At 45.4% G+C, this 24,259-nt stretch overlaps 1 protein-coding gene across 1 annotated transcript in view; it reads right to left on the minus strand.

The window, feature by feature from the left end:
• CRY2 (cryptochrome circadian regulator 2) overlaps positions 1–24,259 on the minus strand; it is a 499,904-nt gene that overhangs the window by 257,090 nt on the left and 218,555 nt on the right. The window contains exon 5 of the mRNA XM_085646709.1: positions 20,327–20,415. Coding sequence (XP_085502835.1) covers positions 20,327–20,415 — 89 coding nt within the window. The remainder of the gene's footprint in view (positions 1–20,326; positions 20,416–24,259) is intronic.

Raw genomic sequence — 24,259 nt, forward strand, 5'->3', positions numbered from 1 at the left:
GGCCAAGGTCCTGGCCAAGGCCCTGGCTAATCGCATTCTGCCCTATATCTCGACCCTGGTTCATCCGGACCAGGCTGGATTCATGCCTCACAGAGCCACGCGGCACAATATTCGGAGGGCTCATGCTGCGTTGGCGGCGGTGCGAGGGACGGGGGAGCCGGCGGCGCTTTTACTGGCGCATATGGAAAGGGCATTCGATTCTTTAAGCTGGGTTTACCTGTTTGCACTACTTCGCCGGATTAATCTTGGCCCTCGGTTCCTGTCATATGTTAAGCTTCTGTATACTGACCTAACGGCTTCGGTCCGTGTAGCAGGCGCGGTCTCCCCTGGTTTCCCTATTTGTCGGGGTACTAGACAGGGGGGCCCCCTGTCGCCCTATTTATTCGCCATCGCCATGGAGCCATTGGTGGCATTGGTGCGTATAGATGCGCAACTGCGGGGTTTTGAATGGGCCCCTGGACTGTCGGACAGAATAGCCCTATATGCCGATGACGTTTTATTTTTCCTAACAGCATTAGATAGGTCGGGACCACGCATACTGGAGATAATGTGAATCTTCGGGGAAACATCTGGATTATATGTGAATCCTCGTAAGTCCACTTTGTGGGTCTTGGGCGACCGGGTGGGAGAGTGGGCGTCTGCGCTGCAAACGGCAGATTGAGGTCTCAAATATTTGGGGGTCTTCCTGTCGGAGGTACCGGAGGTATCGTGGGAACGAAATGTGGCGCCGGTCTGGGAACGCGTCCGGGAAGACGTTGCGACCTGGTCCCGAATGCCGCTGACGATATATGGTAGATCGGCGATCTTTAAGATGGTAGCACTTCCCCGCCTAGTGTATCAACTTCAGAATCACCCGTACCCGATTGCGCCTCGCTGGTTCCGACTGGTGAATTCGGTGTTAGGCCAGTTTCTGCGGGGACCGGGGGCGGTGCGGGTGGCGTTGCGCACGTGCTTTCTCTCCACCTACTGTGGAGGGCTGGCGACCTCCGACATGCTCTCGTATTATCAGGCATCGCACCTGCTGGTCCTCAACGAGTGGTGGTATGGGGACAGAGGGGACCCGGCATATGCTCTAGAGAGACACCTCATGGGTCGGCATACTCTCCACACAATCCTATACTCAGCAGCGCTGCGGAATGCGCTGCCGCAGGTGTCCAGAGTGGTCTTTAAGATTTGGCGGCAGTCCCTGAGGCGAATGGGGTGGTGGAACACACTGACGGGGGAGACTCCGTTATGGCACAATGGACGACTGCCGGAACTGGCGGCGCTGCAGGGGTTTGGCGGGTGGGACGACATTGGTATATCCACCCTGGGCGATGTGATGAGGAATGGGTCCCTTAAATCGTTTCGGGATCTACAGCAAGAATTTGGAAAGCCCCGGACACAGTTTTTCCGCTACCTCCAGCTCCGCCATGCGCTTTCCCCTAGCCTGGAGGGTCTTGTTGACATTCCCGACTTTAGCCCATTGGAGGCGAAAGTCTTTATGGGTGATCTTGTCACCAAAAAGATATCGCGGATCTATCAGTCCCTGGTCACCCATAGTGCGCCCACCTTGGACAGGCTGCGGAGGGTGAAGGAGGAGGATGTTGGCTCGTTGGAAGAGGAGGATTGGGGGGAGGCACTGGCCGGAAGCGGCCATTGCGATGCGCCTCCGCCTAGTTCAATTCAAATACTTACACCGGGTATACTATACTCGGGTGAGACTGCACCGAGCGGGTTTGATAGCTTCCCCGGAATGCCTCAGGTGTGGTAGGGAGGAGGGCACATTCCTACATACGGTCTGGCATTGTTCGTCGCTGGATTGGTTCTGGAGTGGGATCTTTTCCTGTTTGTCTGAGGTCCTGGGATGGCTGCTCCCGCGCATTCCGCAGCTCGCGTTGCTCCTTGGCATCGGGGGCAATATTTATAAATGGCACCTCATGCTGCTTGGCCTTACGCTGGCGAAACGTGATATTGCCAGGATGTGGAAAGATGAGCGGGCCCCCTCGGTGGTCGCCTGGAAAAATGGCCTAGACTTTTGTATGGGGCTGGAACAACCTTTTGTTGTGGCTCAGGGGCTGTCCGCGTAAACATTTTAAGATATGGAAGCGGTGGGCGGATTATCAGGGCTTGTGGCTGGAACCACCGGCGGGGACGGAAGATCTCCCAGTGGGATTAGGACAGGGCTAGAGTGGGGGGACCTGCGATGTGGGGGTAGGGAGGTTGCGGGCGGCGCAGGGGTGTTTCGGGTGGGACGGGCCTCTATTAGAGTGAGTAGGCCGTCTTTTTTTATTTTATTTTTTTATTCCTCTCTGTGGACTATGGGTGCGGGCGGGTGAGCGGTTCTCAGTGGGCGGAGCGCAACTTGAAGGGGGGGGGGGAGGGTGGTGATCCGAGATTCCACTTTAGATCAAAGAATGGGTTTGCTTTGTTTCTTCTTTGTGGTTCCCTTTCTTAAAAATTGAAAATGTCCTTTGCTGTGTTATTGCTTTGTAACTGGATGCTGCAGCGGCCTCTGGGTTACAGAGCCCTGCGTATAATGTGCAAATGACAAATAAAATTTGTTGTTAAAAAAAAAAAGGCTGTTCTGATGGTCAATAGCCGGAGGGGTCAGTTATGTAAAGGGTCAAAGGGAGCAAACATTAGGTAGGTGAAGACCAAATTGAGGTCCCACTGTACCATAAATGGGCATGGGTGTAAACAAGTGAGCCAGCCCTTTTAAAGACCTATGCACAATCAGAGATTAAAGAGAGAGGGCTGGTCTGGCAGCCGCAAAAAAAGCAGACAGAGCAGAAAGGTAACCCTTGAGAGTTCCCAAGGCAGAGTCCTGCTGGGCAAGGGTTAGAATGAATAAAAGAGCAGTGGAAAGAGAAGCAGAAAGAGGGTCAATAGACCTTTCTATACAGTATAATACAAATTTCTGTCAATGGCCGGCGTATACTCTCTTAGAAGAGGGCTGCCTGGCCGCCAAAATATTGTAACATACTTCGGGAGGAAGGTCAAAAGTGATCAACTGCCGCCGCTCAATTTCCAGGCATGGAGGTGTAGTGTTGACAGGTCTGGTGGAGGACCCTCCCCTGCTGCTGCGACAGAAGATTCTCCCGAAGGGGCAGCCTGATCGGAGGATCGATGCTCATCTTCAGAAGCTCTGGATACCAGACTCTTCTCGCCCAGTCTGGAGCCACAAGGATGACTTGGGCCAGGTCACTCCTGATCTTCAGAACCCTTGGCAGGAGTGGTTTGGGCAAAAAGGCGTACAGCAGGTCTGAGCTCCACTCGCGATTAAAGGCATTGCCGAGCAATAGCCCCCTTGAAAACTTCAGCTCGCAGTACTGCTGACACTGCCCGTTCTCTTCGGAGGTGAACAAATCTAACCAAGGAACTCCCCACTGCTGAAAGAGACCTTGTGCTACCTCTGACTAGAGACGCCATTCGTGATCCGCTAGGCATCAACTGCTGAGTTTGTCTGCCCTGGCGTTCAGAGAACCTGCCTGGCGTTGAACCACCAGGATTATGTCCTGCTGTTCCACCCATCTCCAGAGACGCAGGGCCTCCCGACATAGGGTCCATGACCCCACCCCGCCCTGCTTGTTGCAGTACCACATGGCGGTGGTGTTGTCCATGAACACCTGTACTAACTTCCCCCCGACAGAAGGAAGAAATGCTTTCAATGCCAATCGCTCGGAGTTCCAAAAAATGTATGTAGAGCCCCGACTCCACCGGAGACCAGTGTCCTCTGATTTTCACCTCTCCCAGATTGCTGCTCCATCCCAGAAGTGACGCATCTGTCACAACTGTGAGATCTGGTTGGGGAAAGAAGAGGGGTCTGACGTTGCCCCAATTGGGGTTTGTCAACCACCACTGAAGATCTTTTACAGTTTCTTCCGAGATCTGGACCCCGTAGGTGAGATTTCCCTGATGTTGTGCCCACTGGAATTCAAGGCCCACTGGAGAGCCCACATACGCCACCTGGCATGTTTTACAAATAGGATTCAGGAGGACATGAAGTCCAACAGCCTCAGAGTCAGTCTCACCAAAATCCAGGATAGAGGCTGAAACATGGGAATCATAGCCTGAATATCCTGGACTCGCTGCTCGTGAGGATACGTCCGAAACTTCGCAATAATCTACAAAAGGGTCATGGGGAACTAGTTTAAGGACTACAGCACCTTCAATCCCCAGAATAAACCGAAAATACACTCACGGAAAGTCTTAAGTTCAAAAATAAAGAACAAAACGCCGCATAATGCTGTATATACCGTGCAAACCTCTTCAGATAATTAGTACATCACTAAGTAAGGAGATTAAGAGTCCATCAGCCCACCCTTATTGGCGGAGCTTCGTCATTTGAGACTCTACGGTGTCAAGGTCAGGGCCCACATTCTCGAGCCACCCGGCTCTACTGGGTACCCGTCCCAATGATCCCAGAATGGAAAAATCTCCTGCCAAAGTGTGCAATAGTATTTTTGGAGGATTCAAAAAATTGCAGTGCTATAACGTGATAGTGCTTTAAAAATGACTACGTGGTCAAAAAATATGTTTATTACGAATTGACCAGGTGTCATATCTAAAAACCAAATTAGTCTAAAACAAATATGACTAATTCCCGACTTGGTCTCTTAAGGTCGACATGTTTCAGCCGATATGGTTGTCTAACCCGGCTTTCTTCAGGACCTAATAATGATGGTACTCAAGGCTACTGCAGGATCAATTTGGTAAAAATAGTGTACAGAAACATTGAATCTCAAAGATTAGTCATGATATTATCATCAAAATGAGTGTGTGGCCGTAGCCACCCTACCAGACTAGCAATGCTTTTGCTTTAGTACTGTCACCTTATCTTCTTTCCCAGCGTTCTGTGGGAGAAAAGCCTCACCTCACCCGGCTGACTGCTCGGTGAAGGAGGCACCGCTATGTCCGTCGAGACCTCGAGCTTGACTACGAGCAGTCTGGGAGATACGTCCGAAACTGCACGGTGTACAGAACTGCTTCAATGAACGGGAGTGTCTGAGAAGAAGTCTGGTGTGACTTTGGCATGTTTATAGAAAACTCCTGTGAATGCAGGAGGTTTGCCATAGTCTGAAGGTAGGAGATGACAGCCTGGGGCGAGGACGCCTTCAACAGCTAGTCTTTGAGGTAGGGGAAGACTTACACCCCTAACCTGCGCAGATGAGCTATATTCAACAATTGTTGAATATAGAAAGTGCGTTTTTCCAAAGAAGCATAGTGTTAACTGCCCAACCTAAGCACCCACATAACAAAAACTTTTGATAAATTCAATCATACCATTAAAAGATCAGTATGTCAGAACAACTAGGCATTGGATATTCGGATGACATGGCCACAGCAATTTTGGCCGCACCATCACTACTACCGGTCACGAATATTACACAGTGTCTAGACCAGAGCCAGAGTTGGGATGAATTAAAGGAACTCAAACTAAATCAAATGAAGATCCTGATCCATGGCGCAATCATGACTGAATATTTAAAAGGCAATGCTGCACCTACTGGCTTGCTAGTTACAAATGAACCCCACATTTTTCTGGACAATCCCATCTTTAAAGAGGAGTGGTCACTCATCGCGTGGCGATGTACCCGCGACTGGCTGATTTTAATAATTAATACGGCCAAAAGACTGTCTGAGGCCCTCCTGGTAAACATAAAAACAAGCGAGGACGCCCTAATAACACAGGTAAAAATCACGGTGTAAAATTGGAGGAGGTAAACAAGGAGATTACTGAACACAAAGAATTTCTGATGCAGAGAAAAATCGACAAACTACAGAAGGGCCACAAAAAATGTTCACATGAGAAGGTCTACCCGTACATCCGGTAAGATTACAATAAACAACCAGATAGTGGCACAGGATCCTCAAATAGGAGCGATTCAGGCTCTACAAATTCGGATCAAGACGACTGGTCCAGCGATGGTTCCAACAAAAGCTGGAGTGGAAAACAACAACGACAAAGGTGATGGGGATATAACCAAGGGTTCCCTCTACAATCCTTCCCATGGCAAAACCCATACCAATAACAACCATTTCAAGTCCCACCACAATTCTACGGTATGCCATTCTACCAGCCCAATCAAAACCAACAATATTTTTTAGGACGGGGCGGGAGGAGAGGCAGGCAAGAAAGACGTAAAAACCGAAGAGTGCAATGGGAAGAAGACAAACGGATGAACACAAGAAGCCAAACAAAGGACCAAGTGGCAGGCCCGAGCTCAAGGTACACTTGGTGGTCAATCTCACTAATGAAACACTTATTGCAGCAGAATTGGAGATACTTAAAGGCCTAGGCTTTGTCCCTACAACGCACATAGACAAATTCAAAACACGATGTGAACTTGAAGAGTTCTTCCATAAGATCTGTGTAAAAACCTTCTTTGAAGGACAACCAACACAAGACAGGGATACAGGATACACCACACTGCGTGAGAAATCCTCCTTTAACCCAGCACCATCGCAGATGCCACCAGAGGTAATGGCCTTTGAACAAGCAGTAAGTAAGGACATTGAGCTTCTACAACCTAACCACAAGTCATATAACAACCTCAGTAAAACTGAACGTAATGCCCTGGAGACCTTGAGCAAGAGGAAGAATCTTGTCATAAAACCCGCTGACAAGGGGGGAGCAATAGTGATACAGGGGATTAATGCGTATCGATCTGCTTGCATCTCCTTCCTCTCAGATCCCCGGTACTACAAAAAAATCCAACGAGACCCTACCTCACGATTACAGAGGACCATCACTGAGATCACAAAGAATGCATTAGAAAAAGAATGGATTACAAGGAATGAGAGAGACTTCCTCAACAACAAGGAACCGAGAACATCTTTGTTCTACACTATTTCCAAAATACATAAAGGGAAGATACCTCCCGCTGGAAGATCCATTGTGTCTGGAATAGGGTCAGTCCTTGAACCGCTCTCACAATACACCGACTTTTTCCTACGTCCGTTGGTCCCTAAATTGAAATCCTATGTGAGGGACACTAAACACCTACTAAATATCCTCGCAGATGTCCAATATGACCCAGCAGAAGAAACTATGCTATGCCTCAAAGTGGAAGCGCTTTATATAAGCATCCCTCAGGAGGAGAGTATCCAAGTCATACATACCATACTCAGGAATATGGAAAGGCTGTGGGAGGCTCCAATTAAATTTGTGGTGGAACTTATAAGGATCGCCCTCACTGAAAACTTCTTCAGGTTCGAGGACCAACTGTACCTGCAAGTACATGGTACTTCGATGGGCAGTACTTTTGCCTCCAGTATTGCCTGTCTCTAAATGGGGTACATAGAGGAGGAATACATTTGGAGAAACAATCCCTTCTATGGAAATGTACGGAAATGGGTACGGTACATAGACGACATTTTTATAATCTGGCATGGTGATGACGACAGCATTAAGAACTTCCTGGTTTGGATTAATAACATCAATCCATATCTTAAATTCACCAGCACCCATGACAACATGAGGGTATCCTTCCTGGACATTACCATTTTGGCCAGGGATGGTAAACTGGAGAGTTCACTATACAAAAAACCCACTGATCGGAATGGACTCCTGCATTTTAACAGTGCACACCCCAGATCACTGAAGGGAAATCTCCCGGTGGGCCAATATCTAAGGATACGAAGAAATTGCTCAAACCTGGATGATTACAATAAAGAAGCCAGAATTCTAACAACTAAACTGGAAGAGCAGTGCTATCCCCGAAAGGTGATTGAACAAGCAAAGAAGAGATCACAGAATACTCCTAGAGAAGTACTATTAGAAACAAACACCAGGGAGGAAAGCACAGCACTCATCTGTGTTACTACACACAATTTATCTTCAAATCAGATCAAAAAATTAAATACAGAACAATTGGCGTATACTAACATCGAATAAATTGAAATTTGAGAAACCAATGTTCTCTTTCAGGAGGAATAGAAGCATAAGAAACAGGTTGGTCCACACTGACAATTGGTAACCGACACAGGACACTCAAATGACCCTGTGGGACCAACCACCAGTACAGGGCCATTTCCCCTGTGGCAATTGTGCAGTTTGTCCCTACACCAAACATACTAAAAAGCATAGATCTTGGAATGTGATCTAATTGGGAACAACGTGACCACACCAATTGCAACTCGGCAAACGTAGTTTATTTGATCATCTGCCCATGCAGATTAAAATATGTCAGAATGACATCACGAAAAGTTAAACTACGAATTGGGGAACACAGAAGCACAATCAGGAGAACAATCACGGCCACAAAACTGACGGCACATTACCTGGAAATGAAACACAGTGACAGGCACATTGAATGGACGGTAATTGAGAAAGTAAAGAATGGCCCCAACATATCAAAAAGACTCCTTGAACGAGAACAACGATGGGTATATCGGTTGGGCACTGACAACCAGGGCCTTAATGATTCCATTCCATGGAACGCACTGAACAGAGTTGAAAACTATTCAGATAGATTATTAGGATTTCAACAAAGAAGATTCTAAAAATAACATACACAATCTGAAAAAATCTCAATATTTGGGTCATTTGACTGCCAAATATCCCAATTGTCATCTATACATACAGGACCATAAGACATTAAATACACGGCTGTCGGGTAATTGCAGACAACACCACCGACACAGAGTGTATGAGTCGTTATATCGATAGTATAGATTTGTCTAATACAATTGGCAGAGTGGTAAAATTACAGCATGGCTCATTACATTGAATACCACACCTCTGTAGGGCACTGCTTCTCTCCCACTCCATGACGGAGAGTTACCCCTTATAAATACATATAGTGAGAAATACCACTTATAATGTTTTCCAATCTCAGGCAGAAAGTAACCCCTTGAAAAATTTAGTTTTTTCAATCATTAAAGGAGAATTAACAAATTACTTCCTTCATTTCCCTCGATTTATAATTATAAATACATTTTGAACTAAGACTCGCCTCTTCGTTGCCTTTTTTGGTTATAATCGTTTTTAACGCAACACATTACAGGAGCTCAATAACGATCTCCGAACTACAAACGGCATCCACTGGAACTACCGTTTCCATGCCACCATGCGCGGGTTTCTGGTTAGTGCATGGACACTGACGCGCGCTTGATGCGTCAAACCCCCGCCACTCCCCCTGGCAGACAGCGAGGCTGTATGCCTCCATTCACATAAAATGAATCTCTCGGTACACATGGCGTGATTGCCGGGGATCCAAGATACCAAATAGGTATAGAGCCGGGCAGGACCTTTGGAGTAGTAAGTGAGAAGAGCTGTAGCTACGATTAAGGTACTCTAACTTGTTCGCTGCTAGAGCGCTAACGCAACAGCTTTTTGCTTAATTTCCCCGCATAGCGTTTGACAACAAGGCTACCCTATCGGGACCCTGTTGATGCGTGAGTTCCCCCCGAATTGGGTAAGGGTAACCAGCAGTATATCTGCTCATTTCTGGCATGCATGGCACATAAATCTCCCATGCATTTATTCCCGAGTGTGTTTACATTACGACATCCATACTCTATCAAGTGTTTCTCATGTAATAGAGTGGGCTACCTTTTGACTATGCATTTGGCTTTTTTGACATAACGCTTAATTCTGTGGTCACTATGATATTATACCTTCACATTCTAAGACCACCATGATATATTTTGAATTACAACACGGGTTGGTAACACTATGAGTGGATGCGGTGCAACTGGAAATGACGGTTCTCACAACTTTTTTATTAAATATACGTTTTGGTCAGTACGCACACTGCCACACTGGCATTTTTTTAATCAATGTATTCATTTGAGCATTTTTGATTGAGATTGTGTGAGATCATGAGAGCATAGATCTTGTATGATGAGGTCAGGTGCACCCAAAACATGGTGGGCATTTCATGAATGCCATTGTAATACAATACGTGTTTTGTCATTTTCTCCTCCTTTTTCTTCTCTATTTTTCTTCTTTTTCGTTTCTGGAAGAAGGGAGATAAGTATTCTCCAAAATGTGATTATTATTTTTCACTGTCATAATTTTGTTCATGAACGGTTGCAGCTTTCTGCACTTTCAAATAATATTATATAGGTCATCCAACAATAATTTTGATCTTTACCAGGGAGGGATCCTCATTTTGCCCTGACGAAAGCCCAGGACCATTTTTGTCCATCCTCCTATGGGCTGAAACATGTTGTCTATCTCTTAGGGTCTTAGGACCATAACCTCCAACACAGATCCTCTTTTATACTTTTTTAACATCCACTACATCACCACTAATAAAGAGATACCTGGGTGGTGGAGTAGGATTTTTATCTGTAAGTCCCCCTGGCCTACATCTCCTAAGTGCTCCCTTAGATACAGTTGAGCCCACCCTGACCTTTAGGAGTTGGGGTGAACCTGATGATGAAGCATGTCACCAATAGGGTGTGTGAGGGTTAAATAACAAAAGGAATCATTTCCTTCACACTTCGGCGGTATACACCTACTTTTTTTAACCATTTCAGGGTCAGGATACACTATTGTGAATAGAGCTGTGACCACTGCCATAACATTGGTGAACATCTGAGGGGCACTGGTAAGGCCGAATGGGAGCACGGTAAACTGAAAGTGCTCGTGGATTACCTTGAACCACAGGTGTGGCCCGCCAGGATGGGGATGGGGATCCTGCAGGTCCAGTGCTACCATACATTCTTCTAGGTCTACAGCAGACAAGACCTGAGCTAGAGTTAGCATCTTGAATTTCTCATTCTTGATGAAGAAATTGACGGTCTGAAGATCTAAAATGGGCCGCAACCCTTTGTTCCTCTTCGGAATCAGAAAGTAGGGGGAATACAGCCACTGCCTACTTCTTAAACAGGGACCCTTTCTGTATCTCCCTTGGTCAAGTGAACTGTTACTTCCTCCTAGAGTAATTTTAAATGATCTTCCGTCAGCCGTTCCTGATTTGGCAGAATGGGAGGAGAAAAAGAAAGGCAAGGAAGAGAATAGCCCTCCTGAATGATGTGCAAGACCAACTTGTCCTATGTTATGGACCTCCAGTGAGGAAGATGATGATGGATTCTCCCGCCAACTGAAGTGGTGTGATCTTGCAGAGTCAGACTAGAAGTGGTTGGAGGCTGCAGATGCCGAGGGCAGGGTGGCTGACGACTTCTGGCTTCCATTCATAGGCCGGAATGAACCGCGTCCACATCCCCGTCCTGCTTGGGAAGCCTGCATAGGATGGTGGCTGGGAGAGGGCTGACACGGCTGGATACCCCCTTTAGTTGCCACCTAAGGGGCGAAAGGTAGACTAGATACGAGGAGTAGGAGAGAGGCCCAAGGATCTGGCTGTAGCTCGAGAGTTCTTGAACCTCACTAGGGCTGAATCTGCCTTCTCCACAAAAAGGCGGGTTCCATCAAAGCGCAAGCCCATCAGATTTGCCTGGACATCACCTGGAGCCAGTTGTGCTAAGCCAGGCCTGGCGTCTCAAGACCTCTGTTAAAGGAATTGTTCTGCCCAGTGAATCCGTCTTATCAAGGCCACACCTTATGGTGAATTTTGCTGCATCTCTCCCATCCTTAACTGCCTAAGAGAGCACAGCCCGGGCCTCCTCCCGGACTTGTAGCAGCACTTGCGCAACATTTTCTTCCCAAATGAATACAACCTCTTGGATTACCTATCTGGAGGAGACGAAGGGAATGTGCCCTGAGATGTGGATGCCTGCACTACAAAGCTTTCTGGGGTGGGGTGTTGGCTTAGGCACTTTGGGGCGCCCAGAGCAGGGCGATGACGGTGGGTGATTGTCCTATTCACAGGAGCCCCTATACTAAGCTTGGACCACATGCCTTGAAGGACATCAGTAAGCACTTCATTAGGGCAAAGGGGGTTCTGAGGTGGAACCCCCAGACCAAAGCACTTCAGTCAGGAGATTTGTCCTGACCTCCACTGAGGGCAGCTTTAGTCCAAGGGCCTCATCTGCATTCTTAACCACCATGCAAAAAGAACTATTGATGGACAGAATGCAGAACAATGTTGTACATTAACCCCAGTACAGAGATCTGGGCCTAAATCCATTGTTGTTTTGTTCCCCATGCCATTCCAGTTTGAACCCAGCCATATGCAAATCAGTCTTGACCCTGCGCCTGATGGGAACAGTCCAGCCCGAACTGTTAGACTAGGTCCTCCCTGTACTGGAAACAATCATCCTAGGACTGGTTTCGGGGTTTCACCCCCCCCCATCAGCCAGGATAGCTTGACTCCAGTGGCATGGAGAGCACGGGACCCACGTCTGGCCATACCCGTTCTACTCATCGTGACAAATGCAAAAAGAACAATTGATTGACAGAATGCAGAACAATGTTGTACATCCACCCCAGCACAGAGATCGGGCCTAAATCCATCGTTTTTTTGCTCCCAATGCCATTCCAGTTTGAACCCAGCCATTTGCAAATCAGTCTTCACCCTGCGCCCAATGGGAACAGTCCAGCCCGAACTGCCAGGCCAGTACCTCCCTGGACTGGAAACAAGCATCCTAGGACCGGTTTCGGGGTTTTACCCCTCATCAGCCACGATAGCATGACTCCAGTGGCACGAGCAGCTCTTAACCACCATGGCATAGGATGCCCCCCTCCGTAGCCACTGTTGGCGGAGAGAGCATGACAGTATCTGGAGAAGTGTCCATTCCACTGGCTTCCCCAAGTTCCCCATACCAGTCCAACTGCTCTGCACAATCATCCTGGTGTTCCAGAGGGTCCATAGACTCCTCCCGTTCGTCTCCCAAGCCAAACACATCAACAAAATGTTCAGGCGACAACATAGAACCCCTGGGTTTAATCAACGTCGAAATTGGCGTCGAGCGACCTCGTTCAGACCCCGTGTCGTCACGGAGAAGGATGGGGCTGGCATCGCCAATGGGCACCGGCAGCGCTGCAGGCACCGACTTCGGGTCCGACGCTGAGGGAGGTCGAGGTGGCACGATCGGCTTCACCCCTGATCCGTTATCGGATCTTCGAGGCCCCACCAGCCCCATGGCCAGAGCTGCAGGGTCATATCCGACGGGGTACCTTCAAACCTGCAGGCCCAATAGCTCACCAGAGGGGTCAACCTGAATACGCAGTTCGTGGCCTCGTAGAACTCCTTGATCTGAGTGGAGGTTACTCCCGCTCCTGGAAAAGGAGGGAGGCGTTAAGTCAACCCTGGCTCCGGCTCAGTGAAACCATGCATAGAGCATCGGTGCTACTTACCTGCTTCATCCACGGATGACAGTCAAGGTGAAGATGATGTCTGCTTGGACTTTTTCTTCTTGTGCCTCTTCCCTGAGTGTCCCGATGACCTCGAGTATGACGAAGAGGACTTTGGGCTCAGAGAGTAGTCCCACAACCTCCTCTTCCTCGATCGGGACTGGGAGCTCCGCGGAGCATCACTTGACAAAGTCGGCTGTGGGGCTGCAAAGAGCTACAAAGCCCGCTCCTGTAAAGTGTTAGGAGCCATGGCATTCTAAGAATCAATAAGAGAGCGAGGAAGAAAAAAGAGAAACAGTTCAATTCCCCTAGGTATAAGTATAATTAATTAACAAGAACTGGTCCCCAGAAATAACAGGGAAAGGTATGTGTACGTAAATACTGATTAGTTCAGTGAAAAACCATTCGGTTTTTTAGGAAAGGCCTCACCCACCAACCTAGTTGGTGGGATGCTTCATCATCGGCCCCCACCTGAAGCACCGAGTGTACCCCAGGTGTGCTGCGACGCCTGAACTACAGCGGAGCGGGTTTTTTTTTGTAACGTGAGTGTGCAGTGCAAGTGAAGTGCATGTGTAACTTAAAAACAGCTGTCCCAATGGTCCCAGATATCAAGTAAATTAGTTTAATGATGGGCCATGGGCAGTATTAAAAGGAAGGCGAAGGATGGTTCAGGAGGTATCAATGGCCACCACCATCCTGTGGGGTCAACATGTTTCAGCAAGTGCCTAGATACTGGTGCTAGCTTTCATCAGGACCAAAGTGCAAGAAGTGAAAATGACACTAGAATTTTCCTGGATGATCCTGCCTTTCGCAAACACTGGGCTCAAATTGCCTGACGTTGTACTAGAGACTGGCTGGTCTTAAAAATCAAAACAGCCAAACGGCTGTCAGACGCCATGATAATTGATATCCAGAACACTGAGAGCCATTTTAAAACCACAGTGACGTCATTTAAAAAGAAACTTGATGAAACAAACAAAGAAATGGGAGAATATAAGGAGTACCTCACCCAGGCGAAAATCACAAAGTTTCAAAAAGATCTGAAGAAATTCAGCTACTCAAAAGTCTACCCTTATGCAGATGAAAACTACACGGCCCCTCCAAAATCGGACAATACCTCAGAACAATCAGGGGACTCTAGTTCAGCCTTCAGTGACTCTAGCAAAGGCTCTAATAGATCCAACAAAGGTAGAGGTTGTTTCCCGCGTTGGCAACAACCTTGGAATATGCCGCAACAACAACACTACCCACCACCACAATTTATGGCTCCACAACCATATTTTGGTTGGCCCCCTCACTACCTCCCTGGGCCACAACCGCCCCCTCCCCCCTTTTTTCATAACAACCAATGCCCCCCTTTTTTAGGACAGGGCCAGCGCGCAAAAGGTCGCAGAAGAAACCAGCAAGTACACTGGGTGGAGGACAGCGAACCGGTGAGTGCGAACACACGCAATCGACTGAGGGAACCCCAACCAGGGACGAGCTTGGGACAGTGAGTCAAGATACCACAGATGATACTTCCCTCATATTCAATCTATTTTCTGTCCTACTGACAAACACTGAGGTACAAGTGCTCAACAAAGGGCTCTCATTTGTCCCCACGAATAAATTGGACAAATTTCTTCTACACAAGGAACTGGCTAGTTTCTTCCGCAAGATTAAACTCAAAGCTTTTTTTGATACCACCGACGTTAGTTTGGAGCCCACAGCTAATGTTAAAACTAATGAAACTGGGATAAGAATGAAATCCACCTTTATCCCCCCACCTGGGGCACCTCCAGTGGAGATTTCTACTTTCGAACAAGCAGTCAAAAATGCCATTATTGACTTAGAGACTCCTAGCCCTTTTAATAATCTTTCCAAAATTGAAAGGGACGCCCTGTCCTCCCTTCAAGCCAGCTCAGAAATCATCATCAAACAGGCTGACAAGGGTGGCGGGATTGTGATCCTGGATAAACTTGATTACACCAATGAATGTCAGAGGCTGCTGGATGATACTATCAACTACAGACTCCTAAATGAGGATCCTTCTGACCAGCTAAAATCTACCATACTATCTCTTGTTTCACATGCAGAAATGCAAGGGCACATTTCTAAACAGGAAGCGGACTACTTGTGCAACAAAAATGCATGGATACCCTACTTCTACACCTTACCAAAGGTGCACAAACCTTCTAGACCTCCCCCAGGCAGACCAATTGTTTCCGGTATCAACTCCCTCTTGGAACCTCTCTCGAGGTATTGTGACTTTTTTCTCAAACCTATGGTTCAAAAAGCCACGACCTATATCCGTGATACTAAACACCTCCTGTATATCCTAAAAGACATTACTTTTGATCCCACCACTGATCTCTTGGTGGGTCTTGATATAGAGAGTCTATATACCAGCATTCCCCAGGATGCTACCATCCAAGTCCTGGAGGATATGTTGTACGCCAATTCTTGGAACTACGAAACACCAAGACAGTTCATTTTGCAGTGCGCCTCTCTAGCGCTCAAAGAACATTTTTTCGAATATGAGGGTAAAATCTACCTTCAAACCAACGGGACCAGTATGGGCAGTGTTTTTGCTCCTAGTGTTGCTGGCCTGTACGTTTACCAGTTCGAACTTACCCATATTTTGAGCAACACCAACCCTTTCAGCGCCAACATAAGACTCTGGCGTCGATATATCGACGACATCCTCCTCATCTGGAGGGGATCACCTGAGTCCTTAGCTGCATTCACCACCTGGGTCAACACTCGTGACAATTTTCTACGGTTTACCCACACAGCAAGTCCTGATACTCTGGACTTTTTGGATCTGACCCTAAAGAGTGAGAATGGTATAGTCACTACCACTACTTTTTATAAACCCACATCAAAAAACTCACTCTTACACTTTAGCAGCTTCCATCCGAGACCTTTAAGGGAAAATCTCCCTTTCGGCCAATTTTTGCGATTACGCAGAAATTGCAGTTCTACCACTGCATATAAACACCAGGCAGCTGCTTTAACCGAAAAACTACAACAGAGAGGTTATCCCCAAAAGATGGTTGCAATAACCAAAAAGAGAGCCCGCAATCAGAACCGCGATGCCCTCCTTGAAGACCACATGAGAGAAGAAAAAGCCACACCCTTGACATGCGTTACTACTTTCAACTTGGCTAGTAACCATGTGAAGAAAATAATCAAAAAACACTGGCACATTCTCAATACTGGCACCAGACATTGGGACTTGACTTTGTTTGCCCATAAACGTGCCACCAGCATCAAGGACCGTCTGGTCCACACTCGCCCTAAACAAAAGCAACCGACTAGTAATACCATTTGCAATGCCTGGGGCCTCCCGAATGTGGGGGGCCACTATCCCTGCGGAGATTGCAGTGTCTGCCACCTGACAAAACCCTCAAAATCATTGGATCTGGAGCCCAATAGCGTGTGGTACCAGAGTAAACACACCAATTGCAACTCAGCTTACGTACTTTATCTGATTGTATGCCCTTGCAATCTTAGATATATTGGAATGCCTACACATAAAGTGAGACTCAGGATCGTGGAACATCGCAGCACGATCCGCTGCATAAAGACTATAAGGAAACTGACCAACCATTTCTTAGAAATGGGTCACACTCCTAATGACCTTCTTGGACAGTCATTGATCTCTTCAGTCCTCAAAATGAAGACATGACTAATTTTCTCTTGAACAAGGAACAACGCTGGGTGTATCACCTCTCAACCAACATCTCTGGTCTGAACGATCAGATTCCATGGAACTCCCTTAATAACTGACTCTCCTGTAACTACGTTTCACTGGAAACACTTTTTACATCCAAGCTTTCACTGGAATTTTTTTACATCCCTGCATCGTATCATAAGCTTCCCTTTCCTTTTCTGGATGCGCTCCCCCCCCTTTTTTCTTAAACGTTTACACATAGGTACTGCCATGTTGTTACATAACATGCCCTTTGACATCACTTCCGCGTTAACTTAATTTATTTTTCTCGTTTTCTACAGTCCCAGGCATTTCTAAAAAACGCCTTTTTTAACTCCTTTTTTAAACTGTCTCTCTTCACACTCAATTTGAACACACAATATCATGCGCGAGGCTGCCTTTCATTTTCCTGCATCTGTGGCGTGTGTCTGTTTTCTATGTTCACAGGCCCAAGTTTTGGCGGTAACCCCGCCCCTTCCAGCTGAACCAGATCTGCCTGCGGCCACTATTTAAACCGGCTCTCTTCATGTCTCATCTACCTTCTATCGGAGCTGGAGAGTGGCCACGGAGGTCTCTGGTAGGAGTTCTGTCAACTGCTAGTAAGTTTTGGATGTCAGGGTTTTTTTTTCCTTTCTCCTCTCCACTGCAGATTGCTAGCGGTTCCTCTCGCCATTTGATTTCTGTCTAGATGGTATTTTGACAGACCACCGCACTCCAGACTTATGGAGCCGGTCCCATTAATTTATGGAGTCAGCATTTCTAGGTTTACTTAATTTTGTACTCACCTATTCATTTACCGTGTCCGTAGCAACTGACACTTTTATCGCATACATTAGTGCACACTACCACTGTAGCACCTTTGTCGCCGCCTCACATACCGTACCGTTTGGCACTTTCACAGCGGTACTCTTTGTGACTTGCTCTTTGTTGACAACCATAGAGGCTAACTACTTGTTATATGTTGTACGCCTGTGTGTCTTTCTTTTAATAGGATTGGATTTAAGAGGGACACCCCCTCTGCCAGTTAGGGCACCTTAGCGCGTGCCACACATAGACGGTTCTAAACACTCTGCTAGACTCTACCTTTGTTGGATCTATTAGAGCCTTTGCTAGAGTCACTGAAGGCTGAACTAGAGTCCCCTGATTGTTCTGAGGTATTGTCCGATTTTGGAGGGGCCGTGTAGTTTTCATCTGCATAAGGGTAGACTTTTGAGTAGCTGAATTTCTTCAGATCTTTTTGAAACTTTGTGATTTTCGCCTGGGTGAGGTTCTCCTTATATTCTCCCATTTCTTTGTTTGTTTCATCAAGTTTCTTTTTAAATGACGTCACTGTGGTTTTAAAATGGCTCTCAGTGTTCTGGATATCAATTATCATGGCGTCTGACAGGCGTTTGGCTGTTTTGATTTTTTTAAGACCAGCCAGTCTCTAGTACAACGTCAGGCAATTTGAGCCCAGTCTTTGCGAAAGGCAGGATCATCCAGGAAAATTCTAGTGTCTTTTTCACTTCTTGCACTTTGGTCCTGATGAAAGCCAGCACCAGTATCTAGGCACTGGCTGAAACATGTTGACCCCACAGGATGGTGGTGGCCATTGATACCTCCTGAACCATCCTTCGCCTTCCTTTTAATACTGCCCATGGCCCATCATTAAACTAATTTACTTGATATCTGGGACCATTGGGACAGCTGTTTTTAAGTTACACATGCACTTCACTCGCACTACACACTCACCTTACAAAAAAAACCCGCTCCGCTGTAGTTCAGGTGTCGCAGCACACCTGGGGTACACTCGGTGCCTCGGGTGGGGGCCGATGATGAACCATGCCACCAACTAGGTTGGTGGGTGAGGCCTTTCCTAAAAAACTTAATGGTTTTTCACTGAACTAATCAGTATTTACGTACACATACCTTTCCCTGTTATGTCTGGGGACCAGTTCTTGTTGATTAATTATAGGAGCCATGGCATGACAGTCCGAGCACAACTTCGGATCGTGGTCGCCCTTGAGACACTAGAGGCAGACGAGGTGTGGATCGGTGACTGACATTGTGCGGGGACAGGCCCTGCACGGCTTAAATCCAGTCTTCCTCAATGACAACCATCTTACACAATGGAAAAAGTCTTGTAAGTTGACAGAAAGTCAAGAAAAAGCCTGTCAAAAAGCGTCTGAAGGGTAGCTCTCCCCGGATCGGCGCTTAAATGGCGCAGAAAGAAAAGAACTGACGTTCACACGCCTGGGTACCGCGACGTCATAACCGACGACTTCACAAGGAGCCGTATAGGGACACCCGACGGTGTGCGCAAGTGGTATTGCTCAGCAAAAGTTTCCGGATCCATCCGGGCGCAACGGAAATTCAAAAGTAAGGAATCTGCAGCTAGAAGTATCTATCAGGTTGAAAAATTTGCTCATAGAGGAACACTTTCTACCCCTGTTGAAATTCATTAAACACACTAAAATGTTATCATTTTCCTTGGTTAAGTCACTGTCCAACAGCATCAAGAGCAACATTAACACAGTGATCCTAAGATTAGCCACAGTGGGACAGCAGAAGACAAGTGAGATTTCTGTTTGGTTAAACCACAATTGATAAATCAAAATGGCCTATAAAAAATGCAAATGGTACAGATTCAAAAATGGAAAAATAATAAATTGTATCAAAGGCTCAAGACTATTCATGGACAAGGTCAATGTAGAAGGTGGCATTTTCTTCTCTATAAGCATTAGGTAGAAGGAATTATGAAATAATAATATTAAACGGAGCTTGCTGCATATTGATTCCAATAACACACAAAGCTTTGTAGGTGATAGGATTCCTTAAGTAGGGGAGAGGAGTTGGCCTAACGGCTAGGGAGGTCGACTTCGAATCTGAGGAACTGGGTTCGAGTCTCGGCAATGCCGCTGAACATCCTGTGATTCTGGGCAAATCACTTAATCTCCCCGTGCCTAACCAAAATGAATGTGTCCTAATGTAAAGCAACTGGTGCTCTGTAAAGCGCTCTGATACCCGATTAGGGTCAAGTTTGCGCAAAATAAAACTCTGTAAAAAATATAAAAAACACAAAAAAAGAGCCCATTTCCATATGGGTCCTTACAGCTTGTCTAAGTCTTGGGCACGCTCAGGAAATCAAGCAGCAGCACTGTAGCTTCAACCTGGCAGGGACTCTGCCAAGTATGTTTTCCTCAGGATGACAGTAGTCATAGGAAGTTCCCTCAGAAAGAATGTAAATAGCTACTGAAGACAAATCATGGATTCAGTGACATATCTCCATTAATAAAATGATGCACACAGTTAGAAAGTGAATACTGATATAGGAAAAGGCAGGACTCTGGGAGGAGGGTAGGGTACTGAACTAAAATCCAGAATTGCACAGTTGTTGGTACATATTTGCTAACTGAATTGATCGATTACTAATATATCAAATATTATGCCAGTTAACACTGTATTACCTTTCTTTCTAAGTGCTTATCCAGCCGTGAGAGGGCCTCAGTTTCCCCTCCCTGCCACACAGCAGCACCCAGACCATCGGTCTGAAACCCTGTAATGTGAAGGATAAGTGGACGTAAATCATTATTATACACACAGATAAATGTGTAACATTAAATATGTACATCTTTCATGCCCAAGAACTAAGTAAAATTAACATTTGCCCTCCAACCCAAGCACCACAGCACTAGAAGTGAAGAAAACATAGCACTGAAGTAATAAAAATGAATTCGAATTTGACTGACAATTTAGGTTGGGCAATGTGCAAAAGAAGTAATAAAATAAAAGCAAAAAAGCATTTGGAGCTATACAAAATGTTGTTGCCAATCTGAGATCGATACACTGCATCTTCAGAGCACATTCACCTTCTTCAAAGAATATAACTTGCAATAATTTAAACTATAACAGACAGGCATTTCCCCGCTAAGGTTATCTTACCCACAATGCACCTTGGACTGTAGTATGAAAACATATTATGGGACAATGCAGACGCTCTAAAGTGGTCTGAGGAAGGGAAGATTTATTGCCTAGAACTAAAATTGTATTTACTTAAAGCCTCCTTAACCACACAGAGAGATAGAACAAAGTATCAAAAAAGAATATTATAAACTGATAAAACACATTTGTAGGATTAGGTCTGTTTTGGATAGATATATATTTTTTTAAAGTTCAAAAATCTGTAGCAAGAGTTATGGCCACACCAATGTTCCACAGCATGTATCAGTGAGGCAAACTTTAAAAAAATGTAATGTTGAGATTGCAAACCTATCAGAATTGTTTATTGGCAAAATGGTGCGTTGTAAGTTATTTTCAAAAGTTTTCCTTTTTAGGTCGAGCCTAGAGCAGCGCATGCGCTGCTGCTTGCTCGACTTTTAGTAAGGGGGATTTCAAAGTGGTACCAGAGGCTTTTGCTGGCCTCAAGCTTGCGTGCACATGCGCATGCACGCACGCTGCCGCCATCTGTCTTTTCTCCGTCACGGGTAATTTCACTTTCAGCGGCCAATGCTTTTTGCGCGCGCTTGTTTTGTTAGGATTGATTCAGTAAGACATGGGATCTGCCTGTTTCCTCCATCCTGCAGCAACGGGGTCGTCTGGAAGGCAAAGTACCGTGCTCGCAGTCATTAGCCAAAAGCTTGTAAACAATTCATTATAAGGAGTCGCATTTTTTAAAATTCAGTCCTAAATCCTGTAAAATCTGTATAACAAAGCAGTTCTGTTTTTATATTTCCACTAGTGCTCTTTTAAACCATGTAGCAATATAACTACAGAACCATGAACGAGCCAAAAATGTGGTTGGAGCGCCATTTAATGGACATTTATTTTCGCTCAGTCTTTATTTTCTTGAAATTATTACGTACATATTCTAATTTAATTTGCAAAAACTGTTTGAGGGTTCCCAGATTTTCTTTAAAAGTAAGTTTTAAAAAAACAAATATGTAGAAATACGCTGTAATTGACATTATCTCACAAATTGCGGCATGCCTTAAAAACACCTCTCATTAAAATACTAGCTTTTGCCTTGAAGTCACAAGAGTAGGTTTTTTTTTGGGTCTGGCAAAAAAACAGAACTATTTTATGTCAACCTTATGACATCAGATCTTCAAAAAGTAGTACAGGGGTAGAGAGGACTTCGAGTAAGCTGCACTCATCTGTGTTTGATGGCTTCCCATTGCTTGGACTGGCTGACCCTCATGGCCTTGGCGCTTTCTGGATGATTGCATTGCTCCACCTGTGTTCCTATTGATGATGGGTCATTATGTAGTTGCTTTGCTAGACTCCAGATGTGACATGATGTGTAGCTTACAACTGACCCAAAGAGTTTTCAATAATGAATTTACTTTGTTGACACAATGACATTTTAATTGCTGGTTTATGTTTTTAACAAAGGGCTGTTTGGATGCCACAGTCTGTCATAAAGACAATGTGCTATTGGCAAATTGTCCCTTGCGTGTTCATGTCTTTACCATCCTGTGTTCATAACATGCTGTTGGATACCAGCCTTTTTTATATATTCTGAAAGTAAAGACGTTCATGCCTCGACTTTCTTAAAGATGCAATGAAAATATTGTTCTTTTTTTAAAAGTATTTACTACACAATATTTTGAGGTTTGTGCCTTTTGTGTAAGCCATTTATAAAGCAATCTTCATCTTTCAACCTCTTTTCATAACACACTTCTTTGAGGGGACAGCTGTCTTCTACTAATGCAGTCTTTTCAGCACACAGCCATGCTCACAGCCTTGGTAATGTTATAGCAGAAGATGTCGCTTCATTAAGGGACGTCTTTTAGGAATAGCTGACAGTATGACCTTGCAGATGTCATTCCCAGCTGACAGTTCTCTTTTGAAAGCAACATTTGATGTGTGTTCAGTGCCAGCCCTTTCGATGCTGAGTTGGACTGCATCATTCTGATTTTGACATCTTTTTTAAAATCTTTTATTCTCTTAAAAAAACAGTGTGGGGTGCCATTGACAAAGCAGATTTGAGGTTGCGCTTTCTGTAAGGTTACACTGTAAGCTGCTCATTTGTAATATAATGTGACTACTGTTTGTCAGAAGAGACTTCTTGCACTAGAAGGGAAATGATGGTGTCTTCATTTAAAAAAACTCAAACCTGCCATTTGTTGGAATTGGTATGATGTTTGAAATAGTTTCTTGCATTTTTCCAAATTAAAAACCGCATAAAGTCCTGCTCTCCCTCTGATGCTGCACATTACGTGAAGATATATTTTTCACCAGCAAGCATAGGGACAGAAGGTGCATGCTTGTGTACAGTGCAGGATCAAAAGCAGTATGAATATTTACAGTACAATGCCAGGAACCAGCTTCACTTTTGAATTTAGAAAGCAGAAGAAATGTGGGAAATGTGTTGCACCAAGGAGATTGTGCTGCATAACTAAATACTTATAAGGTCCCAAAAGCGAGACCTATTGGCTATGCCAATGCTTGTTATTAATATAGGTTTTTAAACTAGGTACATAGTGATAAAGGAGGGGATAGGGGGAAATAACTAATTCCTTCATTGTGATATTCTTTCGTCTAGATATTTTAGCTTTCGCTAAGTTATTACAAGTTTCTTTGACTCACTACAAACCAACTTAAAAAATTATTGTATGCTATTATCAATGATACAGAAAACAAATAAAATTATTATAAATAAAAAGTGAAATTCTTTAATGTTATAGAAGTTTCCTTGTGATTATCGTTCTAAAAGCGTTCTAAGCAGAAATTTCTATACGAGATGTACACATTTGAAGTAGTACAGAGCGGAATCTCTCCTGCCTTACATCTATATTTCTTGCTATCTTGGCACCTGATCTCTTCAGCTCTAGTGTAGTACAGAGCCGAATCTCTCCTGCCTTGCATCTGTATTTCTTGCTATCTTGGTACCTGATCTCTTCAGCTCTAGTGTAGTACAGAACGGAATTTCTCCTGCCTTGCATCTATATTTCTTGCTCTCTTGGCACCTGATCTCTTCAGCTCTAGTGTAGTACAGAGCGGAATCTCTCCTGCCTTGCATCTATATTTCTTGCTCTCTTGGTACCTGATCTCTTCAGCTCTAGTGTAGTACAGAGCAGAATCTCTCCTGCCTTGCATCTATATTTCTTGCTCTCTTGGTACCTGATCTCTTCAGCTCTAGTGTAGTACAGAGCGGAATCTCTCTTGCCTTGCATCTATATTTCTTGCTCTCTTGGCACCTGATCTCTTCAGCTCTAGTGTAGTACAGAGCGGAATCTCTCCTGCCTTGCATCTATATTTCTTGCTCTCTTGGTACCTGATCTCTTAAGCTCTAGTGTAGTACAGAGCAGAATCTCTCCTGCCTTGCATCTATATTTCTTGCTCTCTTGGTACCTGATCTCTGCAGCTCTAGTGTAGTACAGAGCGGAATCTCTCCTGCC

This window comes from Triturus cristatus, chromosome 3_1, assembly GCF_964204655.1.
Source record: "Triturus cristatus chromosome 3_1, aTriCri1.1, whole genome shotgun sequence".
Taxonomy (NCBI): Eukaryota; Metazoa; Chordata; class Amphibia; order Caudata; family Salamandridae; genus Triturus; species Triturus cristatus.